Source organism: Thamnophis elegans, chromosome 15 (assembly GCF_009769535.1).
Source record: "Thamnophis elegans isolate rThaEle1 chromosome 15, rThaEle1.pri, whole genome shotgun sequence".
NCBI lineage: Eukaryota > Metazoa > Chordata > Lepidosauria > Squamata > Colubridae > Thamnophis > Thamnophis elegans.
The window spans coordinates 12,482,823-12,504,612 of NC_045555.1; the positions used below are offsets into that span (position 1 = coordinate 12,482,823).

Below are 21,790 nucleotides of genomic sequence, written 5' to 3' on the forward strand. Positions count from 1 at the left end.
CTGTTACTAAGTTAACAACTGCAGTGATTCACTTAACAACTGTGGCCAAAAAAACTTTGTAAAATGGGGCAAAACTCACTTAGCAATATAAATTTTGGCCAATTATGTGATCATAATTGTCAAGGACTACCTGTATTATGTATTTTTTTAAATGTATTGGCCACCCAACTATATAAATCTAGCTGGAAAGGGGGTTTGCCAGGTAGCTGCTCGTGAGTGTGGTCGCTTCATGGCTGTTGTGTTGCGCTGCTGCGACAGCACAAAACAGCCATTCACCCCTGAGGCTGTGCCCGGCTCTTTGGGAGCCCGCTCGGAAGAGAGCAGCCGCCTGGCAACCCCAAAACAATAAACCCTCCTCTCACAATAAGGCCCAAGCCATATTTTGTGGGTAAAAAGAAAATAAGACCCTGTCTTATTTTCAGGGAAACACGGTAGGTTTGGCAATATTTCCAACTTAGAACTGTGAAATAACTCTCTTAATCCTTGTTTATGAATGAAATACCTACCCTATACTGGAATTTGGTCTCATAATTTCTAATACGATTTGCCTCACAATTGTAGTATATTTTTATGTTATTATTATGATTGTCTTCTTTTCTCATCTTTCTAATAATAATAGAGATTTTTTTTTTCTGTTTTCTCTATTCAAGTTTTGTTCTAGTAAATGTATAGTGAACACTGTTCAGTAATGGTTTTACCACTTCTCGGACACTTGTCTTCTTTAAATTTGCTTTTTTGCATTCGCATTTTACAATTTTTAGAATGTTTTATGGCTATATTTTCAGGATAAAGAGCATTATTTGAACATTTGATGTAAACATGCATTGTTTTTGAAGTGCATTCCTAGAGCAGTCAACAATTCTTACCTAATAACATTGTAGCAAACTGCATAGAAGTATTGTGTTCATAAATATAGTCAGGGTTACACCTTGGCAGTGCTTTAGATTCAAAAGTGAGGAAAAAAAAGATCTGGAATATATGGGAATGTTCAAGTGACATGTATCTGCAATGTCTTTTTGTAGGATTGCTATTTGCAGTGAGAACAGCTGTGTGAGCCAGGAAAAGAGGCAGCTGCTTTAAAGAGGCAGCTGCTTTAAAGCAGGAGCCTCCAAACTTGGCAACTTTAAGACTTGTGGACTTCAGCTCTCCACTGCACTGGTTGAGGAGTTGTGGAAGTTCACTCATCTTCAAGTTTGGAACCCACCCACCTACCCCCTCCCTGCTTTAAAGTACAGCTAGCAACTGCTACGTGTGTCTCCGCTTCATTCGAAAGTGCTTCTTTGTTCCTTGACAAGGAAGTGACAAAACATGACATCAAGCTACGATGGCTTTGTTGCTTTTTCTTTCCTACCTTCTCTTCTCCTGGCGGGGTTTCACATCTTCCTCCTCTGTAAATTCCAACTGTTCTTGGCTGTTGATTAACAGAAAATCGGTTGAGTGCCTTTGGTTATGTCTTCCATGGCTGTAAAGCTTTTATTATCTCTTGCTTATTTGGGAAAGGAAATTGGTTCTGGAGGGGAGGTCTGTATCTTCACCTTCCCTCTCCCCAAAAGCTAACATTTGAGGTCATATTCTGACATCCTCCCATAAATGTGTCCTGGCCTTTAATTGTTATTTATGAGGGCTTTGCTGGCTCTACAGTTGTTCCTTCTCAGTTCTGCAAAATAGAAATTCCCTTCCCCCTTCTTACTTATCATCCCATGTGATGCCCATTACCAGGGTTTTTTCTTTTTTTAAGACCTGTAGAAATGATGCATTTGACCTAATGATGATCTCATAAACCCATTCTGAGGTATGTTGTAGACAAGATGCAAGAGCTGTTGTCCCAGGTTAGCCTGTGGTCATCCCAGTAGTAAGAATTGGGTAAGAATGCCAGAGATTAACACTGGCAAATTAAAGAGAAAGAACAAACTGATTTAGAGCTGAGGTGGCGCAGTGGTTAGAGTGCAGTACTGCGGGCTACTTCAGCTGACTGCTAGCTGCAATTCAGCAGTTCAAATCTCATTGGCTCAAGGTTGACTCAGCCTTCCATCCTTCCAAGGTAAGTAAAATGAGGATCCAGATTGTTGGGGGCAAGATACTGACTCTGTAAACCACTTAGAGAGGGCTGTAAAGCTCTATGAAGCAGTATATGTCTAAGTGCCAGGGGTGAAATTCAGCAGGTTCTGACAGGTTCTGGAGAACTGGTAGCGGAAATTTTGAGTAGTTTGGAGAACCAGCAAATACCATCTCTGGCTGGCCCCAGAGTGGGGTGGGAATAGGGATTTTGCAATATCCTTCCCCCAGGAGTGGGGAGAGAATTGAGATTTTGCAATATCCTTCCCCTGCCATGCCCACCAAGCCATACCCACAGAATCAGTAACAAAAAAAATTGAATTTCACCACTGCTAAGTGCTATTGCTATTATTATACTATATGGGAATCATTTTATCAATGGTTAGAGAATAAATATAAGAACTAGAAGTTAAAGTAGATGTGTAAAATATAGAAAATGTATCAATAAAGTTAACATAGTTAATAGAGTTAAATAAATCAGGAAGAGGATTGTTATAGTATTAGACATTTAAGGTATTGGTATTAAGCTAGGAATAGATCAAATAATGAATATGATTGGAAATTTTAACTACTATTGCACAAAATATTTGTTACCCAGATGACACACTGTTTAATGCTAGATGAATTGTCTATATTAATATATTTTTTTAAAAAAACAATTGGGTGAGAATGGATCTCCAGCTAGCAATCCATTTTCAATCGCTCAAAGACGTGTCTTGCTCCTGGATCTTTTGTTTGAGGAAGATTAACTGAGGAGCAGGATGGAATCTGCATTTAGAAGAAGAGAAGCAAAAAGTTGAGTTTTTCAGAATTTTCTCTTTCCTTAGCAAAAGAGGCATTATTATTCTTTGTTCACACCTTTTTCTGGGCAATCTGGTGGAGAAAATTTAATTCGTCATATTCCGTTCAATCCACAACTGCATAGCAGCTAAAAAAGGAGATGCCGTGAATGAGACAAATGATGAACTGGCTTCTCCTTCTACAACTCCACTTTAACTTGCCTTTCCTAAACATTGTACTAGTGAAACTGCCATTATCATGACCTTTAACCGAGTGAAAAAGTGCATCATAGGGCAACCATTTTTGGAACCAGGGTACCTCAAATGGGTTTTCTTACAGAATGTGTCCCAGTCCAAAATCTGGGACACGTGACTCCAGAGGGAATGAAAATTGGTGAGGTTGTGATTGTTACTGACTGCTTTTTATGGTCACATTCTGTGACAATTTCCCAGCCAATCTTGCAATCCCTCACTTACTCCTTACCCAGCAACAGTCACTTAACCTGTTTTAACATGGAAAGAAACATGAAGGGTGAAGAAAGGGAGGGAAAGAGACGGGAAGAACAAAGAGGAAGGGAGGCCATGGACCCAGCATACTCCCCTGACTCATGCTGCCTCCTGTGCACCTTCCTTGACCCATGCCACCTCCCATGTGGCTTCCTCTACTCATTAAGCACTTCCTGCACACACTCATACACCTTCCCCATGCATCCTTCCCAATTTGTGGCCCTCCCACAAACCTTACCGAACCCATGCAGTGCCTCTTGGGCTTCCTCTACACCATTCCTGACCCATGTCACTCTCCAGTTCACCATCTCCAATTAGCATAGTACTCACACACACCTGCAACCCCATATGCTCTTTTTGATCGACAGTAGGGATATCAAACTCGATTTCATTGAGGGCTGCATCAGGATTATGTTTGACCTTGGGGGAAGGCGTGGGGGGCGTGGCCAGCTTGACATCACTTGTGTTGGGGCAGCACCTATGGGTCCGAGTGCTCTGCCAGCAAAAATGGGCTTCTGATCTCCATTTTCGGCTGCAACAGCCTGCTGCCCTCTGCCAGCAAAAATAGAGCTGGTGGGAGTACGTGCGGCCCTCGCGAGTTGTTTTCAGTCGCAATAGCCGCCTGCAGCTCTCTGCCAGTGAAAAAGAATCCTATTGTGATCTGATTGGCTTATTGCCTAAACAAGATGACACCTGGTTGGCTCTCTAAACACTCATGCTCATTAGCTACTACAATCAGATGAAGGAAAGCTACCTGATATAAACCTTGTGCTTCCTTTTTCTGGTTATTTGGCTATAACTTTTCATAGAATACAGATAATTGAACAAACTTTGTGGCATTACATTCTTCATTAAATTGTCTTTCCATTGATATGATATGATTTTATGGTACTACTGCAAACAAAAATAGCGTTATTAGTCATCAAACCTCAAAAATACACTCTTCCTAAAAGGTTTCCACAATTTTGGCCGCTACCGTATAGTTGGACTAAAGCTATGGAGAGCCATGTTCAAGTCCATCCTTAGCCTTGGAATCTGCAATCTCGTGAGCCATTCATTTTGCCCAGCCAAATCTACTCAGAGGTTCGTTATGGGGGGAAAACACGGTGAGATGCTCATGCTACCTGCCTTGAGTACAGAGAGGAAATTTAGCTCATCTTCCTCTTGAATAAATACAGTAAATGAGTTTCTCTAGAGACTGGGATGTTACGGCGAGTTTTAAAAAATACAAAAGGAAAAGAAACTTCAGGCTGAAATTTTAAGCACTATTTTAAGTCGCATTGAAATCAGCGCTTGTCCATTTTGATTTAATCAAGGCACTTATTAGTGCAGAACAGACTTTACTAGAATTGTGTAGTCTCTGTATGTGTGTTCCATGCACTATCGCCTGATTTCCTGTAGCAGGAAGATGTAGCTCCAGATTAAATTTGATTAAAACTAATTCTGTCTCTTTCCTTTTGAGCCATCAATGCAAGTTTGTGCTTGGGAAAACAGCACTCTAGCACTGCAATTGCCTATGGCATAGTGGGGGGAAATGAAAATTTATTTTGAAAGCCTATTGTTACCCTTCTAAATCATTCTCTTCCTCTATTTCTACTTTTAAAGATTTCTGCTCTTGAATTATCAAAGAAAGCAGGTGAAGTGACATAAACAGAATTGTTCTGCGCATTCCAAATGATTTCTATGTACCTTTCCTCATGTGTATCAGAGTTGTTATGTCTGTCTACAAAAAAGATAACCCAGGTCATGTTGCTAAAGGATTATTGCTGGATACTGCTCATTTTTCAATTACCCCTTCTTCAGGTTTACATAATCTAACAAGTGTCAACTCTGAAGCTGACCATTTTGAGTCTTCAATGTTGCCACATTGGAGCTGAGGGATAGGGAGGGGGGGAATAGAGATAGCTGGGGTTTTGGTAGCCAAAACAAAATACTTTCTCCTGGGAACCAAGGACACTTCCACAGGTGGTTGGAGAGAGGAGGAGTGAAGTTGCCAGGCAACCGGATGATACCTTGATTGGACCATGTGACTGATTGTTTAGGGAAGGGGAAAAACTTTTACTTTTAATTAGGTGAAAACCGCGGGAATATTCAGAGTTGGTTTTCACCAGCCTGTGCCAATATGGTATGTCCAATAAAACTATTCTTTGAGGAACCTACTTATCTTGAAGTTCTGTTTGCTGTCGGTGTATTACTTGGAACGGTGACAGCAAGATTGCAAATGGTTTTGATAAGGATGTCTCTGGAGATTCTCTGTCATCCAGGTAACAGTTGTCCCAAAGGTGCTTTTTCAAAGGGCAACAGGACTTCCTTTGTTTTTTGTTGAAGATCTTTCACTTTTCATCCTAAAAGCTTCTTCAATTCTGACTGAATGATGGAAAATGGAATAATTTATATTCCTGGTAGCCATCTGGTCATTAGCATTCTCTCTGGGGTCTGTGACAATTCGCCACGGACAACTCACCACAGCCGACTTGCCATGGCCATCTCACCATAGGGGACAAGAGTTACACTAATATATAAAAAAAATGATGGGATAGAATCATTAAAGAAAGGATGCAAAAGGAAGGATAGAATAAAATGTGAATGTCAAAAATTAAAATAATTTTTATTTATTTTAAATAAATAAACAATTTATTTATTTATTTATTTATTTATTTATTTATTTGTTTGTTTGTTTGTTTGTTTGTCTTGTATGCCGCCCACTCCCGGAGGTCTCCGGGCGGCTCACAAAAGACAAGGGAAAGCGGGGAACAAGACAAAGACAACATATTAAAAACAAAACCAACATTCACAATTTCTATGGAGGTAGATGCTTCTCAGCTCCCCCCAGCCTGCTGAAACAGCCAGGACTTGGTGGCCTTGCAGAAGGCCGGGAGGGTAGTAAGGATCCAGATCTCAACAGGGAGCTCGTTCCAGAGGGCCGGAGCTGCAACAGAGAAGGCTCTCCCCCGGGGAGTCGCCAGCCGACATTGGCTGGCAGATGGAATCCGGAGGAGACCCAACCTGTGCGATCTAAAATTAATTAGAATTAAATAGAATTATTAAATTGTCCCACAGCGAGTTGTCCTGCAGTGAGTTAACCCTCTCTCTGGGAGTTGTTGAGGCCACTTGGATTATCACAACTAAACCTCCAGGTTTTCTCAGTAGTTCTCAGAGAGTGCTAATGACCAGGTGACTGCAGAGAATATAAATCCTTCCATCCTCCAGCATTCAGTCAGAACTGAAGAAGCTGCTTAGATAAGAAGTGAAATGTCTTGAAGAAAAAAACAAAGTCCAGTTGCCTTTTGATAAGGAAATTGAAGGGGCTGGAATGGACAGGAGAAGAGGGACCCTAACTCAGTGATGGCTAACCTTTTTGTAAAGGCTTACCAAAATTGTGTGTGTGCCAGTGGTGTGTTACGACTAGTACACTCCGGTACGGGTGTACTGGTGCCTGCCGGGAGCACCGGATACCGTTCCAGTACGCGCTCCTTACTGGTATTTGAGCTCTTCAGCGCTTCCACACACGTGCATGGAGCGTACGGCGCCTGCGCAATGCTCCGCTGAGCAGTTGAAGCATCGCGGATGTGTCCTGGAACGTCGCAGGAGGTAAGGACGTATGCGTGCTGCGTGTGTGCGTGCACGTGCTGTGCACGTTCATGTGGATGCCGGGCCCCATTGCACTGTACCAGTTGCAATGGGATCCGGAACCCACCACTGTTGTGTGCACGCTATTACGCCTGAGTGCATGCCCATACCCACAATGGAATGCACCCCACCTGACCATGTGCGTCCCCCCATGCATGTGCCCCCTCCCTGCATGGGGGGAGAGTTTTCAGCCTTCCCATGTTCCAGAGGCTTTCCAGAAGCTTGGGGAGGGTGAAAACAACCTCCCCCAGCCCTCCGAAATGCCAAAAAATAGCTGAGGGCTGGTGTGCCAGCAAATATGACTCCGCGTGCCACTTGTGGCACGCATGCCATAGGTTTGCCATCGTGGCCCTAAGTCATTTGTGAATTTATATGCTTACGGAAATTGCCAGCGTTAGGCCTGGAAAATGAAATGTGTTGTTTATAATGTTGTGGTTCTATCTCTTAGTCTGCTGATTGAAAAAAAAATGGGGGCATGACTTGTCTACGTTCCTGCTCATTCACCCTGAAGTTTAATTCTGTAAGTGGGAAGAATGAGAAAGTACTACTTGGCTCCGCCACTACAGTTTGTTTTATTAATTTCCAGATTGACAAGCGTGTGTAGCAGGGAGCTTGCCATAATTGTGTAAGCTGCTCACATGATCTCGAATGGGTGAGGAAGTTCTGCCGTCCAGCTGTTGCTAAACTACAATTTGCCGCAGATTTTATCACACTGAGAGTTGTAATTCAGTCACATCTGGAAACATATATTTTCCATCTGGATGTACAGACTTGGGCGAGGAGTCTTCACAAATATAGTAGCTCCCACTGCATACAACCAACATAGGAGAGTCACAAGGTTATGCCAGTAAGTATATGTAAGAGTGGCAGACAAATAATATTTGCTAGTTGCCAAATGATTACAATAGGGAATTGTTGAAAAGGCTGCATAATCCCTCTTTGTAGGGTTGCTTAGAGAAGTACATTGTTTACACCACAGAGTAGAGTAGAGTAGAGTAGAGTAGAACAGAACAGAACAGAACAGAACAGAACAGAATTCTGTATTGGCCAAGTGTGATTGGAAACAAATAAAACAATATAAATTGAAAGATACAAGCAACATGGTTATAGTCATATGTGGGAGGAGATAGGTACTAGGAAGGCTGAGAAGAATAATAGTAATACAATCTTAGTACATAATTTGACAGTGTTGTGGAAATTAGTTGTTTAGCTAATTAGTGATGGCATGTTTAGCAGAGTGATGGCATTCAGGAAAAAACTGGTAACCATGATGAAATTTTGGGAGGCAAAATGCAAATGATTAGATTCTCCCCAATCCCCTCCTATGTTATATTCTATAATATGAATAAGCAAATATTAAATAGTATGTTGAAATGTGACAAAATTGAGGTTCATAAACCTTGGGGCTCTAAGTACAGAGTTGAATGTTGAGATTATCTAATAAAATTTCAAAGATCTTGCCTCAAATTCTAATAAGGGGATAGGAATAAGAACCTTTTTAGCATGCCATAGTTTTCAGTGTTTCAGAAGTACCAAAGTAAACTAGAATTAGTCAAAATTGCTTAATTTACATAACTCTGAGAACAAAATGATTTTATGCCAAATTTAGGTTATCTTGTGAGGAATCAAAAATAGTCCTTTTTTTAGCTTCATGCTTTGTTTGTCTTTGGATTGGTTCCTGCTTGCTTAAGAGAACCACTTAAGAACCTTTCACTTTGAAATACAATTTTCTTGTTGTTGATAAATAATTTTAATAAGGGAATAATTAAAAAATTGGTATATATATGTAGTGACTATTTAGAATATTTTGTTGAAAAATGAAGGAATAATATTTATGTTTGAATGTATGATGTACAAGGACAATAATGAACATAAGCATACCCGATAGTTGATTGGTGGAATTATGCATAATTGAAAATAGTGACATACAAATATAAATGGTTGGTAAATTTTTTCCATATTGGGATTTGTGATTATATAAAGGTACACTGTTATCAAATAGACAATCAAGAATGTAAGGGAATTTGGTTTATTGGGGAAAAAAATGCTAATTGTAATTGAACATGTACTGTACAATGAAAGTGAGGTATTTAGTTATACTAGATGAAAAATCTGTGATAGTAAATGCTATTCGAGAATATGGATGCAAAAACACTTGTAACCAAACGACATGCTGTATGTGATGATGTTTTTTTGTGTGTGTGTGTGTTGTTTGTTTAATAAAAATAAAAATTTATTTGAAAAAAAAGAAATAGAATTTTCTGATCAGGATCACTACCCTTCTAAAAACCACTGTACACTAGAACTTACTGTATCTTTATGCTTCATTCTATCCGAGTTGTCATAAAATGGCTAGATGGTCCCCAGTCAAATGCCAGCAGAAGAGTCTAATGTGCGTATATGTCAACATAAGAAGCTGATTGCACAGCCAGGAGCCTGGCTGCTTGCTGAAAAGACCTAAACCACATTTTCAAGAAGCTCTGTTTTCACTGGTAGAGGGTTACAGGAGACTGTCACAGCCAAAAATGGGGTGCAGGGGGGCACACGAGCCTCCACCCAGGCTCCATTTTTGCTAGCACAAGGCTATCAAAACAAACTAAAAATAAAACAAGGAAAAACGTTTCCCCTTTTGCATTTGAGCATGCAAGAAGACACAGGAAAGGAGAAAGGGAAAGAGGAAAGACAAAGAAAAGAAAGGAAACGAAAGATGGGAAGAGAGCAAGAGGGAAAGATAAAGAAAGAGAGGAAGGAAGAAGAAAGGAGAAATGAGAGAAGGAAAAAGAAGGGAAGGAAAGAAGGGAGGAGATTATAATGAGAGTGAGGGAGGGTCTCAGGGAAGTCCTGCCTTAGCACTTGGCCATCAAAGGAGTCCCTGACACGAGTCCGATGCCATGCTCACCATGATCACGCCCACCCCCCACTACCTCCGCCCCCCCCCCCGATGTCAAACCCAACCCTGATGTAGCCGTCAATGGAATAGAGTTTGATACCTCTGGTTTAGAGCATGCCCCCCCCCACCTCCAGGCAAACAAAAACAGAGTAATCACTAATTGTGGGGAAAAAACCACTCTAATGCTTTAGATATTTGGAATCATCAAGGACATTCTCTTAATCAAACCAACCTCTTATTTAGGTTGGTTTAGATTAGATCGCACAGACTGGGCCTCCTCCGCACTCCATCTGCCAGTCAATGTCGACTGGCGACTACACGGAGGAGAGCCTTTTCTGTTGCAGCTCCGACCCTGTGGAACGACCTCCCCGTTGAGATCCGCACCCTCACCACCATCCAGACTTTCCGCACAGCCCTCAAGACCTGGCTCTCCCAGCAGGTCTGGGGATAGGTTCCCAATTTACCCGCCCGAGTGTTGACTGTTGAATGCAAGTTGTGTTTTTATTATTTTTCTTTGTTTGCTCACATATTGTTTGTCTCTGATCGTGCACCCCCTCCCCTTTGATTGTAAACCGCCCTGAGTCCCCTCAGGGAAAAGGGCGGTCTATAAATCTCAATAAAATGAAAAAAAAAATGAAATGAAATGAAAAAATTTGTTTTTCTTTTTTAAATTATTGTTGTTGTTGTTGTTATTATTATTATTATTATTAATTTAATCTTCTATTCGATTCACAGTCTGGAACTGGTGTAAAATGTTTACAGGTCAAGCCCTAACCTAAGAATTGTTAAAGTAACATTGTTGTTGTTGTTGTTAATCATCGCACAGTCAGCCAGAAATTCATTCTGGGTTTGCTATTTTTGTCTACCTATTGAGTCCTTACCAAGGACCCGGGAAAGGGAAATCTGGACATTTGATGGTGTTACAGATATCGTTGCAGGATGGAAGCAGTTCCAAGTAAAGCCGCCTTCTGCAATTGACTGATGGGAGATTTGTCAATGCCTATGGTGTTCAAGTGGTGCTGCGTTTGTTTTGGGATTGAACCCAAGGCGCCTATTAACTTTTGGTACTACCCTTGCTTGCCTTTGCCACAGTCGTTCCATTCCTATTTGTAGATCTTTGTATTTTGTTATCTTCTCCAGCTACTTCTCTTCTATTCTGCTGTCTCCAGACACTGCCACCTCCACAATCCAGACTTTTTTGTCTTTCTTATTGACAACTGTTAAGTCCAGGGTGTTATGTGGCGGGTGCCTGTCTGTCTGAATTCTAAAATCCCAGAGTAATTTAACTTTTTCATTTTCTATATTTCTCTATTTTTTTGGTCCCACCAGTTCTTGCCTGCAGGCAAATGATATTATTATCATTATTATTATTATTAGCAACTGTGAAGTCAGTTCTTTAGCTGGTATTGGCCTTCATACACATCAAGTTCTTTCCAAGTATCTAGAATGTCATAAAATATTGGCATAGTATATGTGTGGATCCAAGCAGTGTGGCCTTTTGAAATTGACAGAGGGAAACGTCGTCAAAGCAAAGATTTTGGACAGTTCTATCCTCCCAAAAATTGGTATGCCGTTCAGTGTGCCTGTAACCACTGGGACCATCATATCTGGTTTATCCCATAATCTTTCACCTTCGATTTTCAAATTTTAATACTTTGCAATCTTCTGCAGTTCTTTGTCTTGTGCTCTACTATCCCCTGGTATTACTACACCAATATAATCCACATGTTCTCCTTTTCGACCACAGTTAAATCTGGTGAGTTATGAGTCAAGACTATCAGTATTTGGAGATCCTACAATATTTTTATCTGTTCATATTCAACTACTTTTTCAACTCTATTTCCCCATCAATTGTTCATTACTTGCACATTTTTACAGATCTTCCATGGTCAGATGATCATTTTGGTGACTGTTGTGTCATTATATTATCTTCTTGCACCAATTGAATATATAATCCATTGTTTCTTCTGCCTCGGCACAATCTGCACTTTGAATCATTTGACATTTTTTCAATTCTGGCCTTGATTGCATTTGTTTGAATAACTTGCTCTTGAGAGCCTCAACCAAGCTTTCAGGGTGTTTTTTAAATGTTCCAGTTGTAAATGGTTGCCAATTTTACATTTATCCACTTTGATCTCTTGTAGACATCGATGGTGTAATGCTTTTTCTTTCTAGCATGCGGTTCTTGTTTTTACTACATTATTTCTATATTTGTGTTTTGGTTCCTACACATTCAGTAAAGTCCAATTTAATTTGCATCAGTGCTTGTTCCTGGCTGTCTTATATAATTATCCAATGCATGCTTTTCTTCTTTGACAGTTTGCTTAACTTGAAGTAAACCTCTCCCTCCATTATAATAATATAATATAAATGTAAATAATAATGTAATACAATATAATACCACATTTCCCCAAAAATAAGACCCAGTCTTATATATATATATATATATATATATATATATATATATATATATATATATATATATATATATATATATATATATATATATATATATCAGCATTTCTACAGTATCAGAATTACTTTATGGAATGTCCAGACTGTGCAAAACTGATTTGAGGCTTTAGAGATGCAAAATTTATCTTTTGAATTATTGTATTGTTGAGACACTCTTGCAACTATTGTAGATTTTGCATAGCTAGCAAGATCTAGTCAGTTAGATCGAAAGATTTTTCTGAATGGTTTTCATTAATAGGAAATGTGGATAATCGATCCAATTAGTCCCTAACTAATTCCTTTTTTAAAAAAGGAACGCAGTCTTGGCTGCTGCGATCCTTATCATCTCTTTCGAAGCCAAGTAAACACTGGGTGACCAGTTCAAAGTCAGGTCAACCTAATGGTGAATTTCAGCAGCGGGTGGTTTTCCTAGCAGTGGAAATCTCCATCTTTTCAGCTTGGTTTGGAGCTGGCTGGGCAGCCCCAGAGAGGGGAAGAGTTCATGGGTCTTGCACAGAGTCATTAGGAGGAGGATTCTGAACTTGGCTATCTGCAGATAAGCTCACGACGGTGAGGTATTCCTGGCTGCAACCTGCTTGCCACTGCTAATTTCATGCCCTGTGATCCAGGTAACGCTCGGGTGCTTACTTCGTCACCCAGGGCTTCGGCTCCTTTTTTTTTTTTTTTTTAAGCTCAGCAGGAGCCCAGAGATGCTTCTGCTGCTGAATTTAAGCTGACTAAAATTTTTACTTTGCCAAAGCATCTGGGCAGGACAAGGCTGGCTTTTCCTAGATGCCAACAATATTTGCTGTTTGGGGAGCATAAACATAGGAGCGCTTAGAAGTCCAATATTGTTTGGTTTGGATGAAGAAGCAATTAGGTTCCATCCCATCACCATATCCTTAAAATTGCTTGGATTTTGATTACATTGATAAGCTTGGAGTTGGATGTAAGCGCTTTTTTTCCTCAGGGAAAGTCGATTGAGCCAGCTTCTTCTTTTCCCAAGCAAACTTTTCACACATCAGGATTTTGCATGTTCCTATTCTTCTAAATCAGGGGTGTCAAAATGGATTTCTTTGAGGGCCAGATCAATATTGTAGTTTTTCTCCATGGGCTGGTTTGGGTGTGTGTGTGTGTTACAGAATGCCTGCCTTCTGCAGCACTCTGCCGGCCAAAACAGGGCATGCGGGGTCAGTGTGCAGCCCCCTTGCACCTCATTTTCACCCTCCATGGCCTCCTGCAGCACTTTGCTAGTTAAAAATGGGCTGTGCGCAGGCTGTTTTCACCCCGGTTTTTGGACCTGTTTTGGGGGCATTTTAGGCCTGTTTTCAGCCTGGTTTTGGCCTTATTTTCAGGCCTGTTGTTGGGCAGCAGAGTACTGCAGGAGGCCATGGAGGGTGAAAATGAGGCACAAGGGGCCCGCACATGGCCGGTTTTAGCCGCTAGAGGCACCATTTCCAGGCCAGCCCTGTGGGCCGGATTTAAGTACCCCGTGGGCCGGATCCGACCTGTGGGCCTTGAGTTTGACACCCCTGTTCTGAATGAATGAAGAGAAGTCTGGGGGAATTACGCAACAGGGCGTGGGACAGCTTGCTTGATGTTTAGGCCTCCCAACCCATAAATAAGTCAGGAGATGTAAAAATATTTCCTGAACTGTCTGACTCATAATGTGCCAATGTGTAGTGATCTATGACAATGTTTCTCAACCTTAGTGACTTTAAGAAGTATGGACTTCAACTCCCAGCGTTCCCCAGCCGTGAATCCATGAAAGGCTGCATTTATGGCTCAGAGTACAATAGAACCCATGACTCCCAGCTGCAAAAACTAGGGGCTGCAAAAACTTCAGTTCTGCAATCTATTCACACAAAAAACAACAGATTGGAGCATATATGGTCAATCTCTAGATCTCTTTTTGTTCCAGAGAGAATTTTGACAGTCTGAATCTCATATCCAGCTGACATTTTTTACTGTACTTCTCCCACAATCCACAGTGTAGAGAAAAGTGTGGGCATTCATTAGTCTTGTCTCATTGGAAGTTGGGAGTTACAATCTTTTTCTGGATAAAACCAATACTAGGCTTGGTTGATGCTAAGTCCTCGACTTGCGACCGGTCCTAAAGTCCTTGACTTACAACCGGCCGCAAGTCCTCGACTTATGATTGACATCCGGCAACAGCCTAGCCGTGCCTGATTGGCTAAGACGCGATTGGCTGAGCGCGGGCTGCCAGAGGCACTTCTATTGGTCGCCCTGCTTGACAGCTCCCGCATAAATAACTGTCAAGCAGGGCGAGGTGCTGAACTCTCTCTGTATATAGTTAACTGTTGCTGTTACTCAATAAATAGCTGTTCGCTTACCTCAGCTGACTCACGCCTCATCTGTTCCTTCGAACTTCAACAGTCGAGAAAACCTGGAGCCCCAAGTGAGGAAGACCAGATAAAACCCAAAGTATAATTTAATATAACCTTAACTAAATCCATTTAATCCCCTTGTATTCATATAGTGTACACTAACTATCTCTTTATCTATCATCTCTCTGTCTCTCCCCCTCCCCCCTCATGTATGTACCACGTTTCCCTGAAAAAAGACCAGGTCTTATTTTCTTTGGACCCCCGAAAAAACGGCTAAGCTTTTTGGGGGGAGGTCTTATTTTGGGGGGATGCAGGAGGCGGGGAGCATAATCACCTCATGGCTGCTTGGCCTCTTAACTGTGGCCCACAGATCAGCTGATCCAGCAAGGGCTGGAAGTTCTGTGTCACCGGGCGCCTGGAGATGTTTCTGGCACACTCTTGCCACCCCTACCTTCATGGCGGTACAGACAGAGCCTGCACCAGCCACTGCTCGGAGCTCCAGTGCCGATCCCCCTCCCCCCAGTCCCAGGTCGACAGGGCTAGGGGTGGCAAGAGTGGATCAGCTGATCCGCAGGCCGCAGTTAATTGGCCGAGCAGCCATAAGGTGACCAGGGAAGGCCTGCCTCCTGGGCTGGCCATGCCCACCTCCTCCACTAGGTTTTATTTTTGGGGTAGGGCTTATATTAGGCTTAAATACCACCACCCCTGAAAATCAGGCTAGGCCTTACTTTTTGAATAGGTTGTATTAGAAGATTAGAATTGATTGCTGGACAGCAATTGTCCTTGATCTCTGAAACAGTATTCAAAGTTTGGAGAAGTCTGTCTATTGCTTTTTCTTCCACCCTTTTCTGTTGCAAGAAAACCAAATGTTATTGAAATTTGCAGCCATTGAAGATAGGAAGTTGACTCGCCATTATCATCAAGAGTGGAGCTCAGTTTGAAGGGGATATTCATTCATTCATTCATTCATACATACATACATATATACATACATACATACAATTTCTAGGTCACCCAATCTCAATCACTCCAGGTAACTTTACCCTCTGGTAATGGCCACAGAAGGGGACTTTTTTCAAGGTTATCATGGCTTTAGTGAGAAGGGTTATACTCCTTCCTCAAACCCAATATAATCTTCATGATAACCAAGTGGACACATCTGTAATGAAATTCACTAAAACAAAAGACATTACTATGTGTTTCCTCAGTAAATAAGAGGAGGTTTGCCTCGGAGAGTCTTAAAGCATTTAATTATTCACATTAAGTACTGTCTGTGATTCGATGTTTGATTTGGTAGGAGAATAGAGATCTGAATGCAGCTTCAGAACTTCCTGGAGGAAATGTAAGTTTATTCCAAGCCAATCCTGATGTATGAGGGCTTCTCTGGTCATTAGCAGGATCCCCCCTCCCCCCCATCTGTAGAGCGCTATTGTAGTTTTAATGCTACAATTTGCATAGTGTGCATTACTGATCACGGGAGGGAGAAGTTCTCCTTTTTCATTTGTGTTGTAGACAGTCATATGATTGATATTCTACCCAACTGCCTATTAATAGTTACCCGCCCACTTTTCAGCTAGATTGAAGTTTGTGGTTCGATCGTTGTGCAACTTCTACAGACTTGTGAGTTTCAAAATGCCATGAAAACGGGATCTTGGGTCCCGGGATTTCAGTGAAAGATTTGGTTTGTGACGGAGAGATCTGGGGAGAGGTCATAACAGAATAACAGATTTGGAAGGGATCTTGGAGGTCTTCTAATCCAACCTCCTGCTCAAGCAGAAGACCTTGCATCATTCTGGACCAGTGGTCAGCAATCCGTGGCTCTTGAGCTGCATGTGGCTGTTTCATCCCTCTGATGCAGCTCCCTGTCGCTCAAAATATGCGTCACAACCGCCAATGTGTGATACCTGCCGGCACGTGATTTATTGAGCTTTTTTAATCCCCGGCAGGCCAACCATAGATAAATCCAAGAAAAGAAAAGTTTCAGAAGAAAACAAAACATTCAATTCAACTACAGATGCTAGTTCTGTGGCCGCTCAGGAAATAATCAGACACAGGAAGGGTTTTGTGACTCCCGGTGTTTTCTTTTCTGTAGGAAACAGGTCCAAGTGGCTCTTTGAGTGTTTAAGGTTGCCAAGCCCTGTTCTGGACAAACGACACAAGACCAACGAATGACCCAGAGGGACTTAAACCCATAATCCCCAGCTCTGGAAGCTGATTCCTTATCCATTAAGCCACTGGGTCACTCACATCTTTGTCCCTTTTGCAGTACAGTTTCTAAAACTCTGTTTTGATGCTCTCTTTTTTTCTCCCTCCTAGAATTTCTTTGAAAGCTACATTTCTGTGGCTTCCACTGTGCCTTCGGTCCTGAGCTTGATTGGGAACTTCCTGCTAGTCAACAAGTAAGTGTGATTGCATTAGTGGCCCTACTTTTCCTCCTCCCCTCTCCCTTGCCTCCTCCGGCCTTGGCTATGCCATGTGTCTCCCCAGGCTGCGAGCATTAACACAGCGGTCACTTAAAAAGTCAAGCTAAAAACTCTTGATGAGAAAATGGGCTCACCCAGAAAATCCTCCGCCGCACAGCAAAACTTTTCAAAGTCATAGCGGGTTATTTGCTTTTGTCCTAAATTAAGACAGACAGTATCCAAAATCGTCTTGATGATCACTTTTACTAGGTTAATGGAGGCTGCTCCAAACAGATGTTCTCCAGGGGAACGACAATTCATCACGCTGGGCAATATCAGTAGGGAAGGGTTGTTAAATGTATGGAAAAGATGAGAATCAGCAAGAACTTGATGGAGAAGGCAGTAGCTTCCGATTCAGCAGCTCTATGTTGGGCAGAGAGGAAGGAGACCAAAGAAGGTACGAAGGTCAAGATCTCCTGGCGGACTTAGCTGTCTACAGTGACATGGAACTCAAGGATGTCTTGATTGCTCCTTCAATGGCAGCGGACTATTTGAAGGCAGCATAGTTGCTAGCTGTGCAGTTTGTCTCTCCCATGCTGCAAAATGAAAGTAGGTCACTGTTTTTGGAGGAGAAGGTGGGACGGAGTGATCAGCACTTCTCTACCTTCGCTGTTCCTGCGTGACCCTTGGGTTTTACAACTCGAAGGAGGGAATGCATTATACGGCAGGAAAAGAGATGTGGGGGAAACAAAATACAAAAATCACAGGCTTCAAAGTCTCATGGTTGAGAATTCTATATGAAGCGTTGCATTTCTTTTTTCTTGCTCTATTACAGGGAGCTCTCACACCACTAACTTACATTTTGGCACTAGACTCTGTACCGGCTCAAAAGCATAATCCAAACCCCACCTTTTGAAGTGTCCTTAGGTATGTTCTAAAGCAGGGGTGTTAAACTCGATTTCATTGAGGGCTGCATCAGGGTTGTGTTTGACCTTGGGGGGGGGGGGAATGGAATGAACGTGGCCAGGGTGGGCATGGCCAGCTCGACATCACTTTTGTCAGGCTCCTGTGGTGACCTGGGCACTCTGCCAGTGAAAACGGGCTCCCGAGCTCCATTTTCGGCTGCAACTGCCTCCTGCAACCCTCTGCCAGCAAAAATGGAGCTCGGGAGGATCCACATGCAGCCCTCCTGAGCTCCGTTTTTGCTGTCAGAGGCACCACAGGCCAGTCATTTGCTGTTTCTAAGGCCAGATCTAAGCACATCCGAGTTTAACACCCCTGGTCTAAAGGAACTCCGGTCATTTATCTGAGAAAATCTTGGAATTTGATAGATGATTCCATTAGTTAGGGACACAATGGTTCAGTGGCTAAGACGCTGTGTTTGTCGATCAGAAAGTTCGACAGTTCGGTGGTTCGAATTCCTAGCACCATATAATGGAATGAGTTCCCAGCTTCTGCCAACTTAGCAGTTCGAAAGCATGTAAAAAGGCAAGTAGAAAAATAGGGACCACCTTTGGTGGGAAGGTAACAGCGTTCCATGCACCTTTGCCATTTAATCATGCCGGCCACATGACCATGGAGATGAGCACTGCCCCCTAGAGTCGGGAACAACTAGCACGTATGTACGAAGGGAACCTTTACCTTTACCCATTAGTTATCTACTTAAGGTCTCCAATCTATTTCAGGTTAAAAGCCAGTCATTTTCTTGCAGCCTTATCTATTCCCAGATCTAAAACTCTGGAATTGTGGGTAATTATAATTCAGAATATCCACAGGGCACTGGGTTCAGGAAAATTGCCCTTAAAAGATTCACTTTTGCAATTCCTTTCTTGGAATTATTACTTCGCTTGCATGCAGACTTTGAGTATGTTGAGTAAATTGAGGCTGGGTTTGGCAGGGCATTAAAGGAGGCCTCACCAACCTTTCTAGCTTTGCGGACCAGCAGGGGAGGGAGATGGGATGGCTGTGTGCAAGCAGAGGGTGCAAGCAGAGGGTGTGCACATTCATGTGCACGGAACTCTTTTTACACAAGAAGTGGGTGCGCATAACCTGCCACTCGCACAAATGGAGCTATGTGCGGTAGTCTGCTGCTTGCACAGCCCCTTCTGGGTGGAATCTTTGCAAGAGAACCCTGGGGAGGCAACTCCTTGATGCGCTACTGCTGTGCTTCTCAACCTTGGTGGCTTTCAGAGGTGTGGACTTCAACTCCCAGAATTCCCCAGCCGGTCAAAGAATTCTGGGAGTTGAAGTCTACATACACTTCTTTAAGCTGCCATGGTGAAGAAACATTGAAGTATTGAAAGGCATATCAATTTCTGTCCCTCTGATGTTCTTGGAAGGATACTTAATGCTGTCTTTATTTTTCCACATCTTTATAGAAAAGCTAGCTGATAACCTGGCATTGTCCGGGTATTTATTTATAGGGGGAAAATGTCCAGAACAAACGTAATTTCTAATGTTGGATTTTCCCCCTTACCAGAGAAAGCCCCCTTGTTGAGTACTGTGAAGCCATTACCATGGCAATTCCGCTGCACTGTACAGTAGAAGCCACTTTATGCAGTGGTGGGTTTCCATTTTTTTTTGCTACTGGTTTGCTTGTGCATGCGCAGAAGCGTCCGGGTGGATGGGTGGAGCCTTCCGGCGCCAGCACTACCAGTTCGCCCCGATCCGATCCGAACTGACAGCAACCCACCTCTGATTTTACAACAGTATAGTAGAAGCTATTTTAAGGCACAACAGGCTGCATCGTAACAGAACCCTCACCTGTAGGGGTGTTAGGGGGTCTTACCCCCATAGTATTTTTTTCCAGAGAGTAAGTCATCTGTGTTTGGTTGAAATTGCTTGACGGGTTCCAGAATTATGCTGGAACACACACATACACACAAACACACACACACACACACACACACATTTTTATACACACACGCACACACACACAATAAAGTCATGGTATATTTGCTGAATTACTAGGAATTAATACTGGAGAAAGCTCTCATTGGTTTAAATGGCATTCTCTGCCAAAAATGCCCCCATACTATTATGATCCTTATCTGTAGAATTCCTTAAAGGAGAATTAAATTACCTGCCTCCCCACAATTCCATGAAGTAAAGCTGATCCAGAGACCTGAACATCTTATATATATTCCCTAGCTTGGGAATCCATTTCACAAAACCCATTATGCTTAATGCGTTACATTTTAAACATAGCATTCATTTCTCTTCGGCACATTGTTGATTCTTCTGAGTGGCGCATCCATAATCAATAAGTGTTTTATTATGCTAAGTTTCCAGCGTCATAAATACACATGAGTCTGGCTTGCATTTATGGAAACTCCCAGGAAAATTGGTTCCCTGCAGCTTGATTGCCTCCAGAGATTAACTTATGACTACTCCATGCTCCGTCCTTCTTAAGAAGTTCTGTGATGATTAAAATGTGGCGATGGGCCTGAACTGGATCTGATGCCTAATGGTTTTGCAGGATTAAGGTGAGGAAGAAACTGTCCACCAGCATATCTTTTTGCCCAGGGATAATTCATTTTGTTGAATTGCTTTAAAGCTTATCTGTTTAAACAGGTAGGGTTTGTCAAAAGGCCTAGAGTTTAGAATAAAAATAAAAATAGAAAGAATAGAATAGAATAGAATAGAATAGAATAGAATAGAATAGAATTCTTTATTGGCCAAATGTGATTAGACACACAAGGAATTTGTCTTTGGTACAATATTCTCTCAGTGTACATAAAAAGACAAGATACATTCGTCAAGAATCATAAGGTACAGCACTTAATTATAGTCATAGGGCATAAATAAGCAATCAGGAAACATTCAATATCAATATAAATCGTAAGAATACAAGCAACAAAGTTACAGTCATACAGTCATAAGTGGGAGGAGATGGGTGATACGAATGATGAAGGATTAATAGTAGTGCAGACTTTGTAAATAGTTTGGCAGTATTGAGGGAATTATTTGTTTAGCAGAGTGATGGCATTTGGGGAAAAAACTGTTTAGTTGTTCTGGTTTGCTGTGCTCTATACCATTGTTTTGAGAGTAAGAGTTGAAACAAACTATGTCCAGGATACGATGGGTAAATATTCTGTAAATATTTCCACAGCCCTCTTTTTGACTGGTGCAGTACACAGGTCCTCAATGGAAGGCAGATTGGCAGTAATTGTTTTCTCTGCAGTTCTAATTATCTTCTGAAGTCTGTGTCTGGAAAAGGTATTGATCATAACAAGTATCAGGCCTGGAAGCCATCTTTCGCATTGGGCCTTCAGGCCTGCCACATTCAATGCTGTGGGAAAATGGGAGGGGGGATTATATGTAGCATGGGAGATATATAGTCTAAATGACATCCTTTCTCAGAAAGTCAAGAACACCTTGCCCTGCAGCTGCTATGATTTGACTAGGAGGCATCTCCAGTTTTGGATGGTGCCTGATTGGACCATGTGACGGACATGTGGGTGCTGGGCAGGGATTTGGACTTTCTTTTGGGTGGGAGAAACCTGGAAGCTTTCAGATTTGGGTTTTCCCAGATCTGCCAATATGACATCTATAATAAAATGGAACTTTGAGGAAACTCAAGTCTCGGAGTCTTCTTTCATTAGGAGTATTACTTGGAACCCTGACAACAAGATGTTAAAGTAAGGGACCTTATCTCTGAAGGATAAGTCAATTTTTCTCTGCAAGTTCTTGGTCACTTTCTACCTTTTCTCTTTCCCAGCCCCT

General features: G+C 42.0%; 1 protein-coding gene across 1 annotated transcript in view; it reads left to right on the forward strand.

The window, feature by feature from the left end:
- The window catches only part of SLC29A3 (solute carrier family 29 member 3), a 53,538-nt gene that overhangs the window by 19,908 nt on the left and 11,840 nt on the right, over positions 1 to 21,790 (forward strand). Inside the window, exon 3 of the mRNA XM_032232299.1 lies at positions 16,980 to 17,062. Within this exon, the coding sequence (XP_032088190.1) occupies positions 16,980 to 17,062 (83 nt within the window). The remainder of the gene's footprint in view (positions 1 to 16,979; positions 17,063 to 21,790) is intronic.